Genomic DNA, 25,587 nt, shown 5'->3' on the forward strand with positions numbered 1-25,587 from the left:
AACTAAAATTTGGTTACTGAGATGGCTGATGTCAGAATCCGATGTCATTACTGTGTGACTTTGAGTGTCTTTGACATAACATTTGTGCTTGGTAATTGCTCTTGATAGCTGTGTAGTCACTGTAGTGTGTTTGTCTGTATGGTGATTGGTGAACCATTTTACATCACAGAATATGCCGCAGCGGTGCAGCCGAATGGACTCTGGGGCCTGTGATTGTATTGCCCAGACCAGTTGGTCTCCTAGTGGAAAATCCTTAAAAAATGCTCTGCCTAACCTGCATGTCTTTGGACTGTGGAGGAAACCCATACAGACAACACAGAAAGGCACTCGTCAGCTGCTGGGCTCGAACCCAGGACCTTCTTGCTGTACACCACGATTGTTTTCGATACCTGCTATGACTCATGAACTGAATGGATCATACTGATAACATGTGACGCCATTACAGGTGTGGCTGCTAGTGGGGACATGTTCTCACATACCAAATAAACCAGTTTATCTGTCGCCTGTTCAAGCACGTATAGCTTAATATGATAAAACCCAGAGGTATGGGGTTTCAAACTGCTTCAGGATGAAACGTTTAATTTGATGCAGTTTCTCTGACTTTCCAACACACAGTTATTTATAAGTGAATCCAGTTCTGTGTGTGCTGTATACAGAGAGTGTGAGAGAGAGAGAGAGAGAGAGTGGGAGAGGCAGGCAGAGAGAGAGAGAGAGAGAGAGAGAGAGTGGGAGAGGCAGGCAGAGAGAGAGAGAGAGAGTGGGAGAGGCAGGCAGAGAGAGAGAGAGAGACAGGCAGAGAGAGAGAGAGGCAGGCAGAGAGAGAGAGAGAGAGACAGGCAGGCAGAGAGAGAGACAGGCAGGCAGAGAGAGAGAGAGAGAGAGACAGGCAGGCAGAGAGAGAGACAGGCAGGCAGAGAGAGAGAGAGAGAGACAGGCAGGGAGAGAGAGACAGGCAGAGAGAGAGAGAGACAGGCAGGGAGAGAGAGACAGGCAGGGAGAGAGACAGGCAGAGAGACAGGCAGAGAGAGAGAGAGAGAGACAGGCAGAGAGAGAGACAGGCAGGCAGAGAGAGAGAGAGAGAGGCAGGCAGGGAGAGAGAGAGTGGTGTTGTGGAGTATTGGGTGTGGCACGAGCGCTTTCACTCTCGGGGCGGAGCTTTGGCTTGAGCTCGCGCTGTATCTCCGCTGTTTGCTGGGAATTGAGGGCGCGCGCTGGAGTCTCCACACCAACTGCTGCTCCTACGCGGAAGTTTCGGCTCCAGGCTCGAGTTATTTCCCCTCAGAGGCGTCTATAAAAAGGTAAGATAAATCACTAAAACTACACTTTTTTATATTCCTGTCCGTGTAAGAGAGGTTTTATAGTTATCCAGGGTGTATGTAGGCTGTAAGGCAGCGTTTGAAATTGAATTTCCTCGTCTGTCAGCCGAACTATCTTTCAAACAAATAGCATTTTCACGGTTTTTTTCTTGGTTTTATACACAATGTGAGGTATTTTATCTTAAATTAAGCGTCCTGGGTAGGTTTATACACCTGCGGCTCCCACTTCCGTGTGTCGGGTTTCGTATTTTTGCCAACTTTTTCCTTTTTTTCTTCCCCCTCCGTTGCTTTAACTCGGTCACGAACAGGAGCTAGCTATCCTGTTTTACTGTGCGCGCGTGCGCTCCATGTTATTTAAAGCTAATCAAAGAGGAAGCTTTTTTCCCTCCCCCCCCTTTTTTTGTCCTCCTGATGAATAAGCAAAGCACAACAATAATGCATTGTCTAGTCTAAATATCAGCCTTAATGTCGGGAGGTGGGATCCTGTTTTGTAACCTATTATAACTTGTGGTGTATCCTAGATATTTCATTTGAAGAGCTGAAGTGAAACTTTTAGTTTTGATCATCTGTTTTCATGGATTGGATGGATACAAAAGGAGCTGATGCTTTTTTTTCTCCCTTCCTTAGATGTAAGGTTAATGCTCTGAAACAATCCATCCATTATCTGTAATGCAAGCTGGAGCCTATCCCAGCTGACTCTGTGTGAGAGGTGGTGTACACCCTGGACAAGTCGCCAGGTTATCGCAGGGCTGACACATTCACACCTACAGTCAATTTCAAACCACCAGTTAGCAGCCTAACCTGCATGTCTTTGGACTGTAGAGGAAACCCACACAGAAAGGCCCTCGCCGGCCGCTGGGCTCGAACCCAGGACCTTCTTGCTGTGAGGCGACAGTGCTAACCACTACACCACTGTGCTGCCATGCTCTGAAACCACCTTTTAATAGCGAAAGGAGTGCACAATGCATTATAGGGGTTACTATGAGAGTTAAAGGGTGCCACTTCAAAGAGTTAAAGTGGGTTACATGACGTATCACTTCTGACATTTTTCCTCCTGACTTTGATCCTTCCTTATTTTTTTTTGTGTGTGTGTGGGGGACCAAATGGCTCCGCAATGATAGGACAGATTTTTTATTTAACAAAAAGAAAAGCTAAAAGGGGCGGCACGGTGGTGTAGTGGTTAGCGCTGTCGCCTCACAGCAAGAAGGTCCTGGGTTCGAGCCCCGGGGCCGGCGAGGGCCTTTCTGTGTGGAGTTTGCATGTTCTCCCCGTGTCCGCGTGGGTTTCCTCCGGGTGCTCCGGTTTCCCCCACAGTCCAAAGACATGCAGGTTAGGTTAACTGGTGACTCTAAATTGACCGTAGGTGTGAATGTGAGTGTGAATGGTTGTCTGTGTCTATGTGTCAGCCCTGTGATGACCTGGCGACTTGTCCAGGGTGTACCCCGCCTTTCGCCCGTAGTCAGCTGGGATAGGCTCCAGCTTGCCTGCGACCCTGTAGAAGGATAAAGCGGCTAGAGATAATGAGATGAGATGAGAAAAGCTAAAAGGCTTCTTTTTTGTCACTGAGGTTAAGGATTAAGGTGTCGGTAAAGCATTATTTGGTTGTATTACTTGTCAATGGCAGCTCCTTAAAAGCAGGGCTTTGAACCGGTTCAAGGAACGAAAACGAAAACCGGGAACTTTTTCTATTTCACATGGAACAGAAACGAAACCAGAAATTTTATTTTTTATGTTCCAGAACAGAAACGCTTATTAAAAATAATGGTAACCGGTTAATACCGGTTTTTATTTCGTTCCTCAAAGTTTCCGTAGCCTACAAATAAAAAAGCCATTCTTCTCCTGCGCAAGTTTCTATGACCCACTGGGGTTCACTTCCTGTGTGACGTTCGCTGACTGAATGGAGAGAGCGGGAGGGTGGACTACTATCACGTCTCCACATCTTAAATAAGAGGTAAATATTGCAGTCTATCGTTATTCAAAAACGTCAATTTCAAACACGATATCAATATATTTGTCCACGTTAATGAGAGGCTCGCGAACATTAAATGACGTTAACCTCTGTTAGCCTATCAATGCATAGGGCCTGACGCCTTTGGTAACACACTAAACGAATTCTCTTTCATTTTTGGCACTTTTTCTGTTTGTGTAGATGGGAAGACATACTGAGAATCCAAATCGCCAACATTTGAAATAATTGTTTTGAATTATTTCTTGTCTTATTTAATGAAGGTTGTAATAGAATTGGCCTACATTTGGCTTAAGCTGGATGAGACAGAGACATAATTTTATAGCCATTTGTTAAACAGCTGGCAGGGAACGTAATTAACCGTTCCGGGAACGAAATTTTTTTTTTGTTCTAACCGGTTCGGGAACATCTATTTTAATGGTGGAACCCAAAACCGGAAACGTTAAAATTCCGTTTCTGTTCGGAACGAACCAATAGGAAAAAAAATTCTGGTTCAAAGCCTTGCTTAAAAGTATAGTAAGGTGTGTGTTGTGAAAGCACCTGGGTGGAGTGTTCTTTTTTTTTTTTTGTCTTTTGCATGTTTGATTCAGACAGTAATTAATTGCCCAAGACTGAGCACCTGTCATCAGTAACACCTCTCTGCCATTAACTTCGCACGAGGTAATGTTGATGTTGTTTCAACACACAATGCACTTTCCATTTACCCAGGTATCTGGGGGAAGTGTTTTTGTTCAAACCCCTCATAGGCAGTCGTACTCGTTAACATCCACCCTGACTGTTTTTCCCTAAGTGGTTATAATTTGCCACAAAAATGCTTGTTCAGTTAATTTAGTCTTGCACACTAAAATGCCATAAATGGTGCATAAGAGTTGTTTTAGTCTCGGAGGGAGGTTGGGTATTGGCTTTTGTGCTGTGCTGTTTAGCAGTGCAGTCAGGACACACTTGCTGTCTAAGCTGTACGTTTTTAAGCTGAGATTTAGTGTATCTGGGCACACGGGCACAGAATTGCCTTTTAAACCCCCCTAGCCAAGTTAAATCCCTGATCCTGCCCTACATTAGGAAAGAAAGCAAGATACCAACAGATATCCCTGTTGTTAAATGCACATTCAGAGACAGGAAACAGGCATTACTCATTTGTATTTGCTTAGCTAGTCATCCAGCTGGTGCTTACCATGACCTCTCCTATGTTTTTGCATATTGAATGTGGGAATTTAATTGAATGTCTTGTTCAGTGTTAATATCAGACATGACAGGGGAATATACTAGCTAAGATATAAATCAATATAAGTGATTTTAAAACCTTTCGCTTCTACGCTCGGTTTTCTCTTTATATAGACTCTCGGATGGTTAACAATGAGTCCAATTACTTCGTATAATGTTCAGCTTCAATACTACATGTTCTATAATGACGGACATTTTTTTTTTTTAATAGTTATCATTCTGTAGCTATGTTTTGTCATCTTGTGTTCATATTGTTATTTAAGTCTTTTTAATGGTGACGGAAGGTGAGCTGCTCAAGCCTTCATAACCAACAGAACATCTGCTTATCAAGGCCAGTTTACATTTTTAAACCTTATGATGAATAAGGGCGGCACAGTGGTGTAGTGGTTAGCGCTGTCGCCTCACAGCAAGAAGGTCCGGGTTCGAGCCCCGTGGCCGGCGAGGGCCTTTCTGTGCGGAGTTTGCATGTTCTCCCCGTGTCCGCGTGGGTTTCCTCCGGGTGCTCCGGTTTCCCCCACAGTCCAAAGACATGCAGGTTAGGTTAACTGGTGACTCTAAATTGACCGTAGGTGTGAATGCGAGTGTGAATGGTTGTCTATGTGTCAGCCCTGTGATGACCTGGCGACTTGTCCAGGGTGTACCCCGCCTTTCGCCCGTAGTCAGCTGGGATAGGCTCCAGCTTGCCTGCGACCCTGTAGAACAGGATAAAGTGGCTAGAGATAATGAGATGATGAATAAGTTAAAGGTACGTTTTGAACTTCAGGTGCTCTTCTGAATTTAATCACATAATATCGGTAAACTTTGAAGCACGTTATTGAACGAGTGGCGAAGAAAGCACTGTCCAAACAGTTGTCCTGTTTACTCAGCGACGTAAAAACGGTTTGTCGTGTGTGATTCAGAAAGCAGATGAGGGTGGGGAAACTAATAATGCTATTCTGTGAACGTTTGCACACCGGAGACTTGTCACAGCAGTGATTAAGCATTCTAAATAAAGATGCCTGTGCGTTATTCCAGCATCACGTCAAGATGGATTTGGTTCTCTTTTTGCCTCCTTAATGCATAAATTAAATTAAGCCATTTTCTTTATGGTGTAACATGACCAGATCTACAGAGTGAGATGACAGGTTTTTACCATTCAGTGTTGATGAACATGTCCTTATACTGAGAGAAAGGACAGTGCTAAGCACTCATGTCTACTGCACATCAATACGCACATCCGACCGGCCATGCCATGCTTCCTCCCTAATGAGAACAAAGTCAATTAAATCCTCAGGGACCAGATAGAAAAGGCGCAGATGGGACTCAAACTTGATCGCATCCTGAATGGTGTATCGCTAGATTGCGTTGCATCGCTTGGGCTTTATTTTTTTTGGGGGGGGGGTTTAAGGAAACAAACTTTTTTTTTTTAAACTCTCAGTACAGCCCTACATGTTTTTTGTTCTTAATTAGCTTATATAATTTTTTGAAATGCTGATCACATTTTCTTTCTCTGTTTATGGAGCTGTGAGCCTGTTCTACTTTTTATTGTCTCATCAGCTTTTTGCTCTGGCTGTACAGCTTCCCATGGTTCCCCTCAAGCCAATGAAATATTCACCAGCTGTCACTTTGCCTCACCTGTGATGCATACTTATCCCTGCTAACCCAAATATGCCAGAATAGTAGGCTTAATAAAAGGCCAGAAACCTTTTACTCTGCCATTTGAAATGACATTTTTAGGCCTCGAGCTGCTTATTTGAGAGAGATCTAGTATTAAAAAAATAAAAAAAACCACGGGTGCATCTTGATAAAATTGCAATCCTAATACCCTGTCCTGGTTGAGATTCATAGATTTGCAATATATCCAAATGGGCATCCTGTTGTTGTTTTTCCTGTTTAGTAGACAGTAGGCTGTCGAGGTGGCGGGTAAAATCTGCACAGTTGTTCAGCGCCTAGGCCTGGTCTTGGTAAACTGAACTTGGCCTTGTTCTCACATGTCTCTTTTCATGCTTCTGTGAAGTGAATCCATCATCCAGAACGGGCTCTGATGTACTCTGCTGTCCGTCAAGGCACTTTCCTTACACCCCCCCCCACCTCAGGAATGCAGGGAGAACATGTTTTTATGCTTTCATGTACTCTGCATGGGGAAAAAATGCTTCTTCCAAGTCCAGCTTAAAACTGCTCATCTTTTGTGAGCTCTTTAGAAATGGTACAGTACACTGGGATTTTGCAAGATGTGTTAATGAGAATCATATGTGCTCACAGAAAAGGATTTTTACACACATTATTATTCATAGATTTGTCAGTTTCTCAAACCAATTTCTATTCTCTGACTGGGACAACTAGTTTATAACAGTTGTGTTAAAACTTGGATATCGCTACATACCCTTACAGGCGCAGTGCCTTGTCGTTGGTGTGTGATGGCTTGAGGTTTCCAATCAAATAATGGTCCTTTCGAGGAAAGAATGATGCAGCTTGTTGAAGCATGCAGAACGTGGGTGTCCGCGTAGGACCATAATGATGCTACTCAGGGGTGCCAGAAGCATCTATCACTTGCCACCAGCCTGGGTTGCAGCCTGACTTCCTCATGACTAAAGTTTTATGATTTATTACAGTTCCATCTGGGGAAAAAATATGCAGTGCCAACATAATGAGCCTGTACCATGTGGTTTGTATTGGTATTATTTCAACATTAGGACCTGAAGAAAAGTAAATGTATGTTTCAAAACGTGTGAGACATTTAATTTGTGCCTCTGAAGATGCCATGTTTGTTTTATTGGGTGAGTTAAAGGATGGAGAGAAGTAATTAAGATGCTGCTGGTGCATCATCGTTGTCTGTGATTAATGGAAGGAATAAACACTGCAGCAGATATCGCACATTCCCTTCGGGACTTTCTCTAAAATGGTTCCCAAAAGCGTTTTTTATTAGTAGCATGTAAGTGACAGTGGTACAGATCCACAATCTTTGGTCAAAAGGCTGCTGTAATACCAGTGGAATGGACTGGACTGGGCTGGCTGATGGAGATGCATTGCAAAAACCTCCGTATCTTGCCCGAGGTTAAGTTCATCAGTCTAAGGCCGGCCACCTGCTCACTTGCATATCGCTCCTTTTTGAGCGGAAGCTAGCCTGTGTCTGGGGAGCACTCACTGACCACAGGCTCTTAAGAGTATGGACTCAGCTGGTTGCTCTGTCTGCTTCCCGAGCCATTAGCTCCACAAGAGTCTGCGTGCATGTATTTTGAGCTTCTAGCATATCGCAGAAGGAAGAATTTCTGTGTCTGTGTGCACCACAAACCCATATGGCTAATTGGAATGCAGAGCTCTCGTTTTTGGAGCAATTTTGTTAACAGCAGCCTGTCTTTTGTGGCAAATTTTTGTCAGGGATTTGCGTAGATGTAGGAGAGAACTACATCTGAGTTTGCATTTGAAATAATTTTATGTAAATGAGCGAAATGTTAGTAAAATCAAGATTATAAAATGACACTTGCTCCAGATCTGTCAGAATATTACAGTGAGGGGTTTGAGCTACCATCAACGTGAGTAAAACGTGAACACACCCAAGTCACGCCTAAAGGTCGTGGCCCTCGTCAACCCTGGGGGCGAAAGGAGTATCACAGAAACGAGTGTTTATTAGAATCGTAGATCTGTCAACCATCTGAGTTGGTTGCTTCATTTTCTTTTGCCACACCCAAAGGGGGGAAAAGAGGGGGAGAGATGTTAAAGGGTGATAATGCGAGACACGGTCAGTGCTGACAAGTGGAGCGAGTGAGGGGAAGGAGTGGAGGGAGGGTGAAAGGCGGGCAGAAAGAGTGAGAGAATGCTCTGGGTGAGGAATGTCACACCAGGATTACAGGGCTGAAGTGCTGGGCTTGGCCAGGCCTGGTATGACTGTACCGTGTTACACTTTGGCATGATCTCAACCTTTTGTCTGTGGTTAATCGGCATGCTGAGTATGCCCCTGAATGGTTTCATGGTAAAGTGTAGTAATAATTAAGATGTAGCAAAGCTACCAGGTAAACCGACTGTGTTGGAAAACTGGAAGTACTTGAGTGAAAGTTATTCATTAACTCACCCTTGGACCGAAGTCCAAAGTCTGCAGCAACGTCTGACCCGTTTTATGAGCCTTATATCAGCACCATACTGTAAAACTAAGCATGTTTAGGCAGCGTCAGCACACTGTCTAGACCTGCCTAAGAAAAGGGGCACTTTAGTGCGTGTGTAGCTATAACAAGAAAGATTGTGTGGGCATTTTATGCTTATCATGATGCAAAACTCTGAGGTTTTGTTTGGTTTAAGCTTGAACTGTTTACTGTTGTGAACTGACTGATGAATAAGATAATGATGATTGTGAGCGACTAGTCTGAAGGATTGAGAGGATCACGTGGGAAAATCAGAAATCAAATAATCAGTGCTGTTTATAGTTTTGCAGCCCCGGACATAATAGGTCTTATCAACCTGGATAAGAATTCCTTTATTTGTAAGTAATTTTCAGTAGCATTTACACAAGAAATCTGGGATTATACACGAGCTTCCGAGTTTGTGAAAATTTACGTATATGGAGATTCACTAATGTGAAACACACAATTGGGTCGTCAAATAATATTCTCTGCAATTACTGCAATTTTATACACAGATAATGTCAGGTTTAAATATTTTGCATATTTCCATTGCTCCCAAGTTTTTTCAGACAGCCTTATTTGTTTAAGAAAAAATAAATATAAATGGAGGAAGAGTTAGTATGTGACAGCAGCCAAGAAGTTGCTTCAGTGACTGAGCTATGTAGCTGGAAGGCATCACCCTTAGGAGGTACTGTTTCACTGTTTAGTTATAATGCTGCCATTTTTCTCTGTGATCGTTGCCGTTTTATGTCCAAACGTACTGTATGTGGACACCTGATCACGTGCACCTGTATGTGTTTGTTGAATATCCCAGTCCAGATTTAGACCCCCTTTGCTGTTATAATAGCATCCACTCTTCTGGGAAGGCTTTCCACTAAATTTTGGAGCATGACTGTGGAGATTCTCTTATTCAAACACAAGAGAATTCATGAGATCGAGCACTGATTGGTGATCCAGTTCATCCCAAAGGTGTTCAGTGGGGTTAAGGTCAGGGCTCTGTACAGGCCACTTGAGTTCTTCCACTCCAACCTTGGCGAAGCATGTCTTCATGGCGCTTGCTTTGTGCACAGGAGCAGTGTCCTGCTGGAACATGTCTGAGCCTCTTGGATCAGCATATAAACACATTGTGTGCAAACTTTGTGGCAGCAGTTTGGGGAAGGGCCTATATATGGGTGTAATGGCTGGGTATCTAGTGTAGTTTTGTGTGCGCCATGAAATGTAAATCAGCTGTGCCATGAGTGAATGTGCCACTTGGTGATTTTTAGCACTAATGAATAATTCTTGAAAAATCATCCCTACCAAACACTTGAAGATGGGTGGGGATTTTTAGTTTGGTTTTGTCGACGAACGTAAAATGTCGACAGTTTTTTTTTTTTTTTTTTTTTTTTTTTTTAAATGGCCTACGTTCAACATGCTGTTAGCTGGTGCGTATTCAGAGAAATAGCAGTTGACTGCAGTAAAGAGGAACTTTTTTTTTTTTTTTTTGGCTGAGCAGTGCTTAATGAGATACCAGGTGAATAAAATAAAGCAGGCATGACTATGTTAGTCTAGGAGTCTAAGCAAAATGATTTTCTTTATTTTGACTACTTGGAATAAGGAGTGCTTGGGAAAGTATTCACACCCCTCCTTTTACAGGAAAGTTGAGACAGCATGATGTGTTGCTTCATGGGAGGAGGACACCAGTAATACCTGTTGCGGGTTTGTACATGCTCTTATTATTCCCCTGGCAACAGTAAACAGGATGGTTCTCTCTCGCTTTCATTCACGTGCAGTCCAGTTCTTGGTAAATACACGAGAGCTTTTCAAAGCCAGTTTTGTAGTTTGCTTGTTTGTCGTGTGAAGAGCACTGAGACATGTCTTTCAAACATCACCCCAAATAGTAACTGCTGAGATGGTGCTTTATGACTAATAAAAATCTTAAACTACTTCAGAGAAAAGGGTAAAAATCTAATAGAGCAGGAGGTAATAAATATGCTGTATTCATTCTTGCTTTTTGGGAGCCTTTTTTTTTTTTTTTTAAATTATAATTACACTTGGGGGCGGCAAGGTGGTGTAGTGGTTAGCACTGTCGCCTCACAGCAAGAAGGTCCGGGTTCGAGCCCCGTGGCCGGCGAGGGCCTTTCTGTGCGGAGTTTGCATGTTCTCCCCGTGTCCGCGTGGGTTTCCTCCGGGTGCTCCGGTTTCCCCCACAGTCCAAAGACATGCAGGTTAGGTTAACTGGTGACTCTAAATTGAGCGTAGGTGTGAATGTGAGTGTGAATGGTTGTCTGTGTCTATGTGTCGGCCCTGTGATGACCTGGCGACTTGTCCAGGGTGTACCCCGCCTTTCGCCCGTAGTCAGCTGGGATAGGCTCCAGCTTGCCTGCGACCCTGTAGAACAGGATAAAGCGGCTACAGATAATGAGATGAGAGAATTACATTTTCTTTTTCTCGCCAGTATGACCACTGGCTGCCCCCCCCACTTTTAAATATTTTTTTATAAAGGGCTTTGCTTAATGTATTTGTGTTACACATTTGGTGCCACTTTATCACTTTTTAAAACATGCGTGTTAAAGTATGACCCAAAGCATAGTGGGGTGGCATGGTGGTGCAGTGGTTAGCACTGTTGCCTCACAGCAAGAAGGTTCTGGGTTCAAGCCCAGCAGCTGATTGGGGACCCTTTCTGTGTGGAGTTTGCATGTTCTCCCTGTGTCTGTGTGGGTTTCCTCCATAGTCCAAAGACATGCAGGTTAGGTTAACATGGGGTGGCTGAAGTGCCTGTGAGCAAGCCACCTAACCCCTAACTGCTCCGCGGGTGCTGTAGCATAGCTGCCCACTGCTGTATGTGTTCACTGCTTCAGATGGGTTAAATGCAGAGGACGAATTTCACTGTGCTTGAGTGTGCATGTGACGAAGGCGGCGGCTTTTCACCAGAGATCTTGGAGCCAGCATGATAAAGCTTGGTTATATGTTAAATGGTTACGTTTGTAGCTATGAATTTGTCTCTTGCTCCTCTATTCTGTTGGTGTGTCAATAGGTAGAAAAAGAGTATATAAATGCTTTTTAGTAGTTATCAGCAACCTCAGAAAAAGAAAATAAAATGCTCAGTTATCAATAGGATTGTTTTATCCCTATAAGTGTTGAAGCCCTACATAAAGATTTAGTTTAGTGTCCCTGAAAGCGAGTTTGTACATCTGTGGAAAGTGTTTATGCCACATTTAGCAAGAACCCACGACTTCCATCTCCACCGTCCGGCTATGTTATTAACTTGCTTCTTTGAATGTCAGTAGATTCAAGCGTATGCGTCTCCACTTACTTGCGTACCACTTATGTCTTTTGCATTGAGGAGTTGCCAAGTGTCAGATTCCTGCTGCTTAGAGGATTGTTTGTTTCTGTGTGGGAGTCCAGCACTGAATTGTTTTTGAAGGGCTTGTGTGAAGTCTTAAGCATTTAACGAGATAAGAGCATGTGCTGATTTAAAATTTTCATGCAACAGTAATTTTTATAACATGCATACCATACATAAGCTCTTGTGAGCAGGATTTCATTATCTTTGCAATCCTCAAATAAGCCAGATCCATTTCGGCTGCAGTAGAGAACATCAGACTCGGAGCTTTGTGTTTGCTTTTTGTGATGAATACATTTAGATTTTAAATTGCATATCAAGTGGTGATGATGATAATGATTACGCTGGACATGGTTATTATTAGGTTAAGTTTAAGACAACAACAAAAGAAACCAGATTGATAATTAGATTCATTTAGACAAACAGTTATAGAAACTGTACATCTGACCCTGGTATGTATAAAGCTGTTCAGAGAAACATTTTGGTCTTAAGTGATCGTAAGAGCAATGTACAAAGCCTTTAATAGGTTTTTGGGTTGGGGCGCCACCCCCAAACTATTTTTCATAATTGCATGCTTATAAAGATGACCGAATAAAGACATTTTGTTTCAATCCTAGAAATAATCTGTCCTCTCTATCAAAGCGATATGGTTGATTGAGAGACAGACATTTTGGAGGCACCAGCATTTCCTGGATATGACTCTCTTTAATCTTTTTCTTATCTCAGTCAAGTTGAACCTAAACTCACCCCTTATGCTGTGTTAATTCTAATTACACCAGAATTTAGGTTTACAATCCAGTATGGTTTGTGTTTGAACAGAGAGCAATTAGATGTCATCAATAAACAAAAGGTTAACTATGAGACACACCCTTTAGTAAATATGGAGCGGCTGTAATTTGGAGCTGGCCTCAGTGGAAGTGGCATTAAATCGATTACCATTGATGCCTATAGCTTATTAAATGAGGTTTTGGACTTTGAAGAAATATACATGCCTTATGAACCATGGCTAATTTGTGTTTGTGAGCATACAATTTCAGCGCTGGTGTGATTGTGCATTGCGTATAGCCCATATTTCTTGCACTTTACTGGCTCATAGTAGAGAAATAAGGTGTGGTTTAATTGATTTGCGGTCATGCCGTACTTCATTGGTTTTTCTTCAAGATTTTCTCATAGCATTACTCCTACCAGTGGTTAGCGCTGTCGCCTCACAGCAAGAAGGTCCTGGGTTCGAGCCCCGGGGCTGGCGAGGGCCTTTCTGTGTGGAGTTTGCATGTTCTCCCCGTGTCCGCGTGGGTTTCCTCCGGGTGCTCCGGTTTCCCCCACAGTCCAAAGACATGCAGGTTAGGTTAACTGGTGACTCTAAATTGACCGTAGGTGTGAATGTGAGTGTGAATGGTTGTCTGTGTCTATGGCTACGTTTACATTACGTCGAATCAGCGGATCATCAGATTAACGTTCTTAAAACGATTCGCGTTTACACTAAAACCGTTAGCCGTGCACACAGCAACACCAATACGCGGATACGCTCGGCTCCGCAGGCATCCTGCGCTCCAAATCACTCCGCCCTGAACAGCGAGTGCCCTCTGGAGGGTGCGCACTCCGGCCCTGCGCAGCTCACAGAGCGCGCGAGTGAAGTGAACAAGCCACGATTCGGGACTGAGCCGCTGTGTGTGAGATCCCAGCGCATATCACTTATTACTTGCAAGTGGAAGGATGGCAAGCCTAAAGACAATCATAACTACACAATGGGCAGTATTTGCATCAGTATTTGCAGTATTTTCATACTTTTATACTCTTTAATGAAAGGTGATACAAGGCGGAAGTCTGCGCCGTTTTTCAGCAGTCGCGTCACATGACCAACGCCAGCGAATCAGGAAGGTGGATGTCACAGTGACGTTGTCCAATGAGACGCCAGCTAGAGCTCAGCACAGCGTATTCGCGTATTCTCAATGTTTACACAGCACCGGAGCTGATACGATCTAGATTGAATACGTGGACGCTGGCGGATTCCCGTTTCCCCGCTTTTTCAGGGGGGTTAATGTAAACGGACAGTGCATCCGCGAAGAAAACGAGACAGATACGGTCTAGTGTAAACGTAGCCTAAGTGTCAGCCCTGTGATGACCTGGCGACTTGTCCAGGGTGTACCCCGCCTTTCGCCCGTAGTCAGCTGGGATAGGCTCCAGCTTGCCTGCGACCCTGTAGAAGGATAAAGCGGCTAGAGATAATGAGATGAGATGAGATTACTCCTACCATCACTCCTAAAACTCCTACTGCAGTCTTTCTGGGAACGTTTGACACATTTTTACCAGTGGCGTAGCCAGGAATTCATTTTAGGGGTGTAAAATATGCTAAATGAAAAATTCCTGTGTGACTTGTACTACGGTAGGTTAAGTGCTATACATGTGACAAGCTTGTACAGTAACAGTCAAAAGTCTGTACACCCCTACACATTCAAAGATGTTTCTATATTTTTTTCTACATTGTAGAACAAAACTGAAGACATCAAAACTATAAAATAACATGCAAACATGTCAGGAATTACGTGGTAAACAAGTGTGTTAACAAGGTTTCATATTTTAAATTCTTCAAACTAGCCAGTGTTTACTTTGACGCTTTGCACACTATTGGCATTATCTTAACCAGCTTCATGAGGTAGTCACCTGGAATGCTTTTCAATTAACAGGTGTCTTGTCAAAAGATAGTGTAATTTATTGCTTTCTTAATGTGTTAACAGTATATAATAAAATTACAGTAAACGGCCCTGTTTCACAACTATAGTAATCCGTATGTTAAGAACCACTCAAGTAAAGAGAATCGACATCCATCATTAAGACGTGAAGTGTTTATTAATTAATTTAAAAAAAAAACATTTACTTTGAAGGCGAGTCCGGACGTTTGACTGGTACTGTATGTTTTTGTTGGATGTCAGCCAGACACTTAACATTTTAATCAATCTTGCCATGTTAATAGATGTAGGAATTTAGGAAATGAAACCTCTTTTTAGCAATGCCGCTGAAAATGATTCGAATAACATGATGATTCTATGACAAAAATGGCATCTTGTTATAAAACCAGGTCTGTCAGCCCAGGTACCAGAACATATGGGAAAGAATGCAGCCAGTCCTAAAGACAAGTGCACGTTATATTTTGGAAAGTTGAAATCTAGATGCATCTCGTATAGATGTTTTGGTTAAGTCATGGCTGGTAAATTTCATGAGAAATGTGCACACTGGTTTTGTCATTGTACAGTCAGAGGTAGGATAAACTGTTTGTGAGGGAGGAGGGTGATGAAAGGGGAAAAAGAGAGGGCAGAACACCCAGGGGGCAGGAAAGAGATAACAAAAGACTCAAATGTAGGGAAGGTGATGAAACGGGGACAGTCGTGCAGGGTACTTGGTAACAAGAAATGAGGTTTCACGTGATGAACATATCCACTTTGCCTGTACCTTGGTTTCATGAATTTCCATTTTTGAGTGTTTTGGTTCTGTGTGTGTTGTAGATGTGTGAGGTGGAGAAAAATAATACAAGTAGTAGTTGAATTGGAGAGAAATCTCAGGGCAGCGTTAGGTGTATATGGGGTGTGTGAATGGGTGACTCATGCCAAGCCGGTTCTGTGAGTAGTTGTTGTTTATGGCTGGTTTCAATCCTACACAGACTTCATGGGTGGAGACATGGGTCAAAGGTTCCTCTTACACAATGTGCCCTTCCCTACCATCTCTACACACACACACGCCCACACTTGCAAGCTTGACATGCTCCTCCCTGTATACACTGTCATCTCATGAGCCTTGCTTAAACTGAACTTGCTGAAAAGTGTATTGTATTTATTGTTGTTTTCCTTAGGCAAGTTGAGATTGATTTAAAATAAAATAAAAAAAAGCCCAACAAATAGCAATTGCATGAGTGATTTTGTAAAAGTCTGTAATTTTGTTGACTTTTCTTCTTCTTCCTCCCCCACCCCCAGGTTTTAAAATTTGGCTTGGATTGAGCCAAGGACGCAATGATGGCAATGCAAAGTAAGTCCTGTAAATTAACATTTCAGAAGAATGCTATGAAATTAGATATAATTGTAAGATATTAAGCACTATAACAATGAGTGATTACTTGCAATAAACTATAAAAATTATTTTGGCTTTTGTATTACCATATTGAGTATTCTGCCTTTCCATTAGAGAAGTAAGGTCCACTCGAGAAAGTAAGATTTGTATTGTGAGATTCATGCCAGGTAAAAGCAATAGATGGTTCAGTTACCGTGACAGCAAAGCCTGATCATGCCTGCAGTATTCAAGGAGAACGGAATCCAGTCACACAAATCAAATTTTAAAAATGTCATGTCCTTTCATTGAATGTCTCACTGACGCTGTTTCCCTCAACAAGCTGTATAACAAGTGTGACAAAGATTTATTAATCAATGACAAGCTGACCTTCTAAAACGTGTGTGTGTGTGTGTATGCGTAGTGGGTGAACATGATGGTGTGATGAAGGTTGCAGACTGGCAGAAAACGTATTATGCAACAGACTCTGGGATCCAGTCAGGGGCCAACACAGTGCATGCAGATGATGGGATGGAGTACAGCAAGAAATACACCTACACCACCACCACCACCACAGTTACTGAGGACCCTGCAGGTGAGAAATGCACACATTACATGCTTTTAATTGCGTCATTTTGTATTGGAGCGACTTGTTTTATAACTACTTGTTATACTTTGTACCCACACTAACTTTAGGTGCAATTTATAGGTATACAGTTGTTAACTGTACCTGTTGCTTAGCACAGTTTGTGAGCCCCTGTCTACCTTGTACATTGATTGAAAGTGACAGCTGTAACCAGATATTAACTCTGGTGGTGGATCTTTTTCAGCACAGCAGTTACACTGATATGGTAGTGTGTGTTGCACTATGTTGAGTGCATCAGTCTAGGGTTTTCTTTTTAACCCTGGACGTTTACCGTAAATTTTATTATACACAGAGCCTTTTAGCACACTTGGCACTTCTGGACTCTGTAGTATACACTTGTGGAACTCCTAACACAGTAATGACTCAATCATACTATCCGGTGTCACCCAGAAGATGGGTTCCCTTTTGAATCAGGTTCATTTCAAGGGTTTCTTCCTCTCGTCCTGTCAAGGAATTTTTTTCCCTTACCACAGGCACCTCTGGCTTGCTCATTAGTGATGGCTTGCTGATTAGTGTTGTAGTTGAGTCACTAAACCTCGAGTCCGAGTCCAGTCTAGAGTCCCCAGTGTTCAAGTCCAGGTCGTTAAAGAAAATTTCAAGTCAAGTCCACTATTGAGTCGAGTCCGAGAACAAAGACTCCAACCGCACCATGTGACGGCGGCTGTTTCAGCGCCATTAACGTTAGTTTGTTCCTGAGCATGATGTATGAACAGGTGAATGTGCTTCTCTTGATCAGGGAGTGTGAAGTATTCTGTCAGAGATGGTTGGGAGACGAATGTAAGTGCAGAAGGTGTGTTTATTAATACAAGTGAAGACATAAACAATCCAGAACGCCAGGCGAAATGGTGAAACGGGCAACGGGTCGAGTTAACAGGCTATCGTAGACTCGGCAGAATCAAAGATGAGAAACGGGAAACCAAACAAGGAAATAAGGCTCAGTAATGTATAAGCAACGCAACTCAATACTTCGCAAAGTAGGTGTGTTTTCACAGTTTTTATATCTGCGCGCTGATTGCGCCTTAATCCTGTGCAGGTGTGAGTTGTTTACAGCACATGCGAGAGTCCGCTTGGCACGCGAGCGTGCCCGAGAGTCTATCTGATGCATGCGCCAAGGCGTGCAAGTATGACACTCTTGCATGAAATTAGTACAAAATTAACATGGATATAAATATCTTACGACAAGTCATTATGGCATGTTACAAAAAAATAAAGAAAAAAATCAGTTCTCATCCATAGTTTGAGAGTCTGAATGCAGTTAATGCACGAGTCCGAGTCATCAGTGCTCGAGTCCAAGTCGAGTCACGAGTCCTTAAAATTAGGGCATGAGTCGGACTCGAGTCAGAGTCCTGGACTCAAGTACTACAAGCCTGGTTTAATGTTGTGCTGGGAATGGTCCACCATACTAATATCTGGGCTACTTCCAAATTGTGTATAGAAACTGATGGCAGGTGTATTTGTATATCCACAAAGGTGTATCTACATGGTAGGTAAGCCTGATATAAAGGCACATGAGTGTAGCTACAACATAGACACACAGACATTTTGTACAATAAAATAGGAATGTCGGGAGAAAAATTGAATAGTAAAGGAGTTCCATAACCTTGGAACATAAAGCAGCCTTGCCATTTGAGATTTTATCTGTGGGTGCACTGCAAGCTTGGTCATGCCCATCATGTCTAGATACAGATTTCAGTATACTAATGCCTTTTTAAAATGAGCTTGCTCTAGTTTCCGTAAACTGTCGTACACAGTCTTGATTGTTCTTGTTTTCAGGTTTTTGTTCCCATTTTCAATTATCAGTAGTAGACATATCCGACGCTCGCTGGCCGTGCTGTGAAAACTGTGCATGCAGACGCTCGTCTAAGTTTCCATCATTGCTTAACTCTTGAGTGTTTTTCTGTCGTGAATACTATCATTAAAAAGCTTATTATTGTTTCTGCTTTCCAAAGAGATTTATTCATTAAGATCTGTTCAGTACTTTGGGAGTAACGGCAGGTTGAAGTTGGTACAACAGAGTAAAAACTCTGCTCTCGTGACATCAAGAAACTGCCAGTGCTTTTTGAGTGACGGGGAAGCGGTCAGGCGTGCTCTCTCGCGCTCTTTTGATCAGTTTCTGACCTGAATTACTCATGAATATCAATCAGAACTTTGTATAGCGATGTTCTCTCGCTCTCACGGTTTCTGATGAAGTCTTCAGCAAAATTTTCCGTCTGCTAGTTTTGATGTTACGATTCACAGGAGGCTTTGAAGTGAGTTTTCATAGCTTTACCTACTTTTTTTTTTTGCAAATCAAACTGGTTCATATAAATAAATAATTACTTTAGAATATGACTAGTTGTTTTTAGATGAAAAATATTGAGATCTTGGTGGTCGGAATGAGATTTTAAAAAACCAGAAGTCAGAAACGTGAGTCAATTTTAATTCAATTAACTGGAATTGTTTATTGGATGTGGATCAGGTTTTTTTTCGAGGTTAGCCTTGAAAGCTGTGAATATTAATCGAAATAATCCTATTTTATATAAACACTAGCATACCCTACTTTTGAGAAATACAAAGGCCTACAGAGCACAAAGAGGGTGTTAGAAATAATCTTTTATTACTTTTTATTTTGATAGAGAACGGTAGATGTGAATGACGTTCAGTGCTTATTTATGCATATTTTATAGTTAACATTGATTTCCTCCCTCTTTGTGACGTCTAAATGAGAGTTAAGATCAGCTTTATATTGCACAAATAAAGCCATTTGGTGAAACTTTGACAGGGTTCGTACGGTCATGAAAAACCTGGAAAAGTTTTGGAATTTTAAAATTAAATTTCCAGGCCCTGGAAAAGTTATGGAAAAAAGTATTTTGTTCAGAAGTTTTGGAAAAGTCATGGAAATCTATCTAGTGTTTCATTGATTATCTTTATAAAATTGATGTGCCGTAATAAAATGTAAATCGCCACAAGTTGTCTTGGAAATGTTGTCTAGCGCAGTCTGCGTAGCCTACTGGCTATGCCTGTTGACTGCCACACCCAGTGTTGCCAGATTGGGCGGTTTTCAAATTAGTCAGGTTTTAGTGCCTCCAGGTGGTTTTTGAGCATTTTTTGGGCTGGAAATCATCAGTCACATCTGGCAACCCTGGCCACACCCTCCTCATAACGTGCGATGTGCTAGTAGTTGTAGCGTGCTAGGCGTGGTGCGTCAAGTGTGGGGATGCTGGGACCTCCCCGCCCGAGCTACGAGCGTCCAAAGTCGGGCTGGAGCCCGGGATAGAAACGAAACCTAAGCGGAGCGCCGCGGCTCGCCTCGGGGCGAATTACGATGCTGGAGCCCTGGAGCTCTCGTGGTTTTTTTTTTTTGCGTGTACAGATGGTAAATAAGATATTGGATTGGATAATAACCTCAGTTTTATGACTCTTAAGAGTTTTGCGTTTTAAAGGATAAAAAGACTTAATTTGTAATAGGTGAAGCCATATTAGCCTAGCCATTTCTTAATCTTGTGTATTCTCTGAATTTGGATGTCACAATTGATTTTATTTTGCTTAAATTTATAGGAAAGGGATGGAAAGACATTCCACTTTTTTCAGATTTTCACCCTCTCTTTTCATTTTTTATGATGCCATTTAGGCGATGCTTAATATTCAGTGTAGGGCCTTGAGGACCTTGCTGGATTTGGATGTAAATGTTGTTGATTAAACTGATTGAACACAGAAATAAATCGACATTCAATGTTGTCTTCAAATTGTAACTCTTCATTTCCACATTTACGATATCATTTAGGCAATGGTTAAATTACAATATAGGCCTATTGTGAAAGCACCTGTAAATTTCAGTAGTCTGGCTGTGTGCATATGTGGGGGGGTCATAGTGCCAAAATACCAAAATGCTTGTAATGCACAAATTAGAAAGTTATGGGCCTGGGCAGGGGGTGGGTTGCTGAGAGCATGGGCTATGGGTTTGGGACAGATGGACTGGATATTTGGGGAAACATGGACTGTGGGTGTGTACTTGCATATGTGATGTGAAGGGGCATGAGGTACAGTACTGTAGTTGTCGGTGTGTGTGAAGAAAGGGGGCAACAGTGTTGTGAATGGTGACATTAAATAGGTATGTGTATGATGTGATTGTGCATGAGGGGGGGCTGCTATGTAAACTAGTGTTGGGGGCTGTGCTATAAATGTGATGAGCAGTGATGAACCAGCGATGGTCATGGAAATTCAGTAAAAGGTTTTGGAAAAGTCATGGAAAAAAACTGGTGAAAGTGTAAGAACCCTGCTTTGAAGTGTACTGATTTAATGTTTTACCTAATTAGCATAATTAATACTAATTAAATGGTAATTTGCATAATTTGTTTTTACTATTCTTTCAAACTTTATATTCAGTATATGATCATCTATGTGCCTGCCAATTTCCATGTAAATATCTTGAAAAATAAAAGTTAAGAAAAACCGTTTGATCCCATATATAAAAAATATAATGGCAGTTTTCTTAAAAAAAATTCAAGCTTTGATTTGTAATATCTCAAGAACGGATAAACATTTTAGTTCTCTAAAAAGTATGTTCTGCTTTCAATTCTGAATTCAGTGAGCAGATTCAAGCAATTTGAATTGAACTTGAATTTTTACCTGATAATCAGTAGCACAATACAAAGAAGCAAAGCCATTTCCCCCATCTCCATTCCTGACCGTATATACAAACTCTCTCATTCAGACCTGGAGTCACAGTACGCCCTGACTAGATCCCAGCGTGTGCGGCAGGCCATGTTCCCTGAGACGATGGTCGAGGGGACGAGCGTTTTGTCCACCCAGGTGGATTTATCCCAGCAGACCAACGTGCAGAAGCTGGCTGAGCCTTCGCAAATGCTCAAGGCGGCCATCATCCACCTGATTAACTACCAGGACGATGCCGAGTTGGCAACCCGTGCTGTTCCTGAACTCACTAAACTGCTCAATGATGATGACCAGGTACCTAAGAGGGCTTTCTGCAATTACTGGTATTTACTCTGTCATGGAATAGATATTAAGATTGTCGTGAAAACATGTTAATGTTGATAATCAGCTGTATAGTGTGCAAATTATTGAGACACTTCCATTCATGAGGCAGCTGGCAAGGTAGACAGCATATTTAAGTTGTTAAATAGCATTGTCTCGCCCGTCTTTGAGACAGGAGCACATCCTATCTCAAAATCCTAGATGTATTTTGATCTAACCCAAGCAACACACAGAAGTGATGCTGCAGTTCCTTTTCAGCTCAAATGGTGCTCAATGAGGCAGGTAAAGATGGAGTGCGTGTGTTTTGTTTTGTTTTTCCCAAAATACAAGATTATATTATTATAAAACAAAGATTTAAGTTATTGTGATGGTATGAAAATGTAATGTTGGTGCCTATTAATTGCATTCTGATATCGCCGTAAAAGGTATTTTAGTATTTTTGCTTTGAGCAAAATTAAAGAAACCATCCAAGCAAAACTTGTATATAATTATAATTTTTTTTTTTACATAAATATTAAATCCATGCGTACTGAGAGAACTGTTAACCTCTGACTTTTGTCCAGGTGGTGGTGAACAAGGCGGCACAGATTGTGAACCAGCTGACGCGAAAGGAGGCGTCCCGCCGTGCTCTGATGCAGTCACCCCAGATGGTGGCGGCTGTGGTGAGGGCCATGCAGAACACGAGCGACATGGAGACAGCTCGTGCCACTGCCAGCATCCTGCACAACCTGTCACATCAGCGTGAGGGCTTACTGGCTATCTTCAAATCAGGGGGCATTCCTGCATTGGTGCGCATGCTCGGGTGAGAACGCAGCACAAGTAGGAAGATTTGTGACATACAAGATCATCACATACAGTATAAAATATTCCAAATACCCGATTTGACCTTATTCACTGTCCATGGCTCTGGACATGGAGTCTAGGAAGCATAGTCATGGACTTCATAATTTTGTTAGAGTTTCAGGAAATCACAACCTACTGTTATAAATAAAGTCAACTGGAATAGGACTTAATAAAAATGTGTTCTATGGGTGGACAGTTCAGAAATTATAAATGAATCTATTACTCCAGTAAATTAGCCAATTATTGTGTATATATTTAAAGATGATGGCTAATATTTAAATAGATGGATTTATATTTGTAAAATCTTTCAAAAGTCCAATCTAAACTATCAAACTTAATTTGATTATTAACATACTGCGTTTATGGGTCTCTCAGAAACTGGGTACTGTGGGGGTCCCCCACTAAATATACTCAGTCAATAAACTATACGGCTTTGAATGGTGATGTTGGTTTTAATTTTAAATAAAATGATGAAATAAATAATACAGATAAAACTAAATCTTTGATGTGAATACTCTATTCAGAATTTGGCAAAAATTCTGCAAATTTGTGGAAAAATGGCGGCTTGATCTGGGACATGATAAATGGTCGACTACATTGCATTCCCTTAAGGTTGTAGTCCACTGAAAAGTCTACAGTTATCACTATTATATTATATTTTAAGTTGTAATTTTATACACCTAAGGATCGGTGCGCTCACAATAATCATAACCGTAATAAAACATCATGCAAAATATTTTATCACCATCGTAACTCCGTTTTCTGCAGACCCAAAACCAATACAATCGTGTGTTTTGATCTAAACGGAAAGCCTCAGGGTCAAGGTCACGACCTCACCAAAAGTAGGAACTTAAAATCGTTACGCCGTATAAAAATTTAGTTATAAATCTGTGATTTTGTTTTTTAAAATGAAAGCTGAAAGTTAGGTATAGAATATGTTTCTTACAGAATATGTTACGATGGTAGCTGGTCTTGTATGAATTTCTGAGCTATAAAATGAGTTGTGGTCTATTTTTTACCGTAGCGTGTTATTTGTGTGCGGGGAAGGACACACATTAACAATTTGCATGTGTAGAATGGAATTTTCCACCCCAACAGTTAAAGTTGATCGTGCTTCCATTCGCGGTCTTTCTGTTACGCGAGTGATCTGTTCGGACGTTATCACTGAAAAGGTGAGTTTTGACAGTTTTTTGTTTTAGTCTTGCAGTATAAGGCAATAGAATGTTTCTTTTTCATCTTACTTTCATATTTCGTAGTGTTTGTGTATTTTTGACCAATATTTTGCAGCCATGGTCAATTTAGATCGAACTTTTGATAGAACCTACGGCCAGTCGTTTTGCCCCACCCCCGCCTCACGCTTCGTCCGGTGCGGTAGTGATGTCCCGTTGCTTGCGCACCGCAGCAGAGACCCGCGCGACTTTCAGCCAGTACAGTCGCTGTTCTTTTACCACCGCTGTTATTCTCATCTTTCCGGTGTGTTCTTGATTTTTCCGTTGCGTCCTATTTTGCCATATCAAATACCCAAAATATACCATCTCCTCTCATTATCTCTAGCCGCTTTATCCTGTTCTACAGGGTCGCAGGCAAGCTGGAGCCTATCCCAGCTGACTACGGGTGAAAGGCGGGGTACACCCTGGACGAGTCGCCAGGTCATCACAGGGCTGACACATAGACACAGACAACCATTCACACTCACATTCACACCTACGCTCAATTTAGAGTCACCAGTTAACCTAACCTGCATGTCTTTGGACTGTGGGGGAAACCAGAGCACCCAGAGGAAACCCACGCGGACACGGGGAGAACATGCAAACTCCACACAGAAAGGCCCTCGCCGGCCACGGGGCTCGAACCCGGACCTTCTTGCTGTGAGGTGACAGCGCTAACCACTACACCACCGTGCCGCCAAAATGTATCATATTATTCATATTTAAGTGAATAATCAATTCAGTCATCATAACTTGGCATTTTTAACCCAAGCAATCAAAAAGAGGAAATTTATTCAATATTTTCACTCATCTGTGAAGGAGGGGCTTTAATTCTTCATGATGGAGTTATTTTATATGTAAATCAATTTTACAAAAGCATTTGAATTGTAATCAAAATTTTCCACAGTGGAGGCCAGATAAAGCAAGATACTCTCTTTTATTCTTATTAAACATGACAAAAACATTGAGTGTTGGGTAAATGCGCAAAAAAAAAGTAAAATTAGAAAACTTATTTTTTGAGCATAATGTCCCAAATGAGAAACCAGTTTCTGAGATGGACCCTTATGTAAGTAGCCTTTTATATACTCTATAAAACTTATTTATACCCCAGTGAAGCAGGAAGTCATAGATGCATGTTTAAAAGTTAATCATTCAGGTGAACTTCTAAAAGTAAATTATAAAAGAGGAAATAAGTTATGTTTCAGTTACCTTTTGCTTATAGGAATTTTATTAAATTTAAGTTTTTCTTTGAAGAATTTTACTTCAAGTTAAAGGTTGGATTTCTCTTCTTTTTTTTCACTGGGAGATTAAGGGCGTATTCACACCTACGTTGTTTGGTCCGAACCAAATTTCCCTTGGTCCGGACCTTTTGGGTTGGTCTGAATACAAACCACCGAACTCTGGTCCGGACTAAACAAGCGGACCGAGACCGAGCTGCAAGGTCGGACTCAGTCCGGACCACAGAAACCCTGGTGCGGACCTTTTGGAGGTGTGAAAGCAGACCGGACCTAATCCGACAGTTTTGCTTTTTTGTACCTCGGGAGCTTCCGTCGTTTGTCGAGCATTATGGGAAACAGAGTCTTGACACTCCACCGCAAAGTGCAAACACTGTTTCGGTTGTCAAGGGAACCTTACAACAGTCGCTCAGTCATTCAGACCAGTGGTAGGCTAGACTACAGAGTACAAAAAATGAGTAGGGGGCAAACGTGGGCCGAGGAAGAAACGCGTACCCTTGTGGATATATGGGCAGATGTCCACATATCTGAGCTTTTGGAGAGAACACACAAAAATGCCGACGTGTTTGCTGTATTCAGTGAGAAAATGAAGAAGGGGTTCACGCGCTCCCCAGAACAATGTCGGCTAAAAGTGAAGAAACTCCGTCAGACCTGCATTAAAATCAGGGACATTCTTTCAAAAAGTGGCGGTACTAGCGACTTGCGTGAAGAGCCAGAACTGTCA

At 42.0% G+C, this 25,587-nt stretch overlaps 1 protein-coding gene across 2 annotated transcripts in view; it reads left to right on the top strand.

Moving 5' to 3' along the window:
- The first annotated feature begins 770 nt into the window (after positions 1-770).
- Positions 771-25,587, top strand: part of jupa (junction plakoglobin a) — a 44,553-nt gene continuing 19,736 nt past the window's right edge. The window contains exons 1-5 of one of the 2 annotated variants that reach the window (XM_060941708.1): positions 771-1,298; positions 15,888-15,939; positions 16,382-16,552; positions 21,297-21,550; positions 22,141-22,379. In XM_060941708.1, the coding sequence (XP_060797691.1) occupies positions 15,924-15,939; positions 16,382-16,552; positions 21,297-21,550; positions 22,141-22,379 (680 nt within the window). In that variant the 5' untranslated portion in view covers positions 771-1,298; positions 15,888-15,923. The remainder of the gene's footprint in view (positions 1,299-15,887; positions 15,940-16,381; positions 16,553-21,296; positions 21,551-22,140; positions 22,380-25,587) is intronic. The other variant, XM_060941707.1, reaches the window with a different exon arrangement.

The sequence above is a fragment of the Neoarius graeffei genome, chromosome 15, assembly GCF_027579695.1.
Source record: "Neoarius graeffei isolate fNeoGra1 chromosome 15, fNeoGra1.pri, whole genome shotgun sequence".
In the NCBI taxonomy this organism is placed as follows: Eukaryota; Metazoa; Chordata; class Actinopteri; order Siluriformes; family Ariidae; genus Neoarius; species Neoarius graeffei.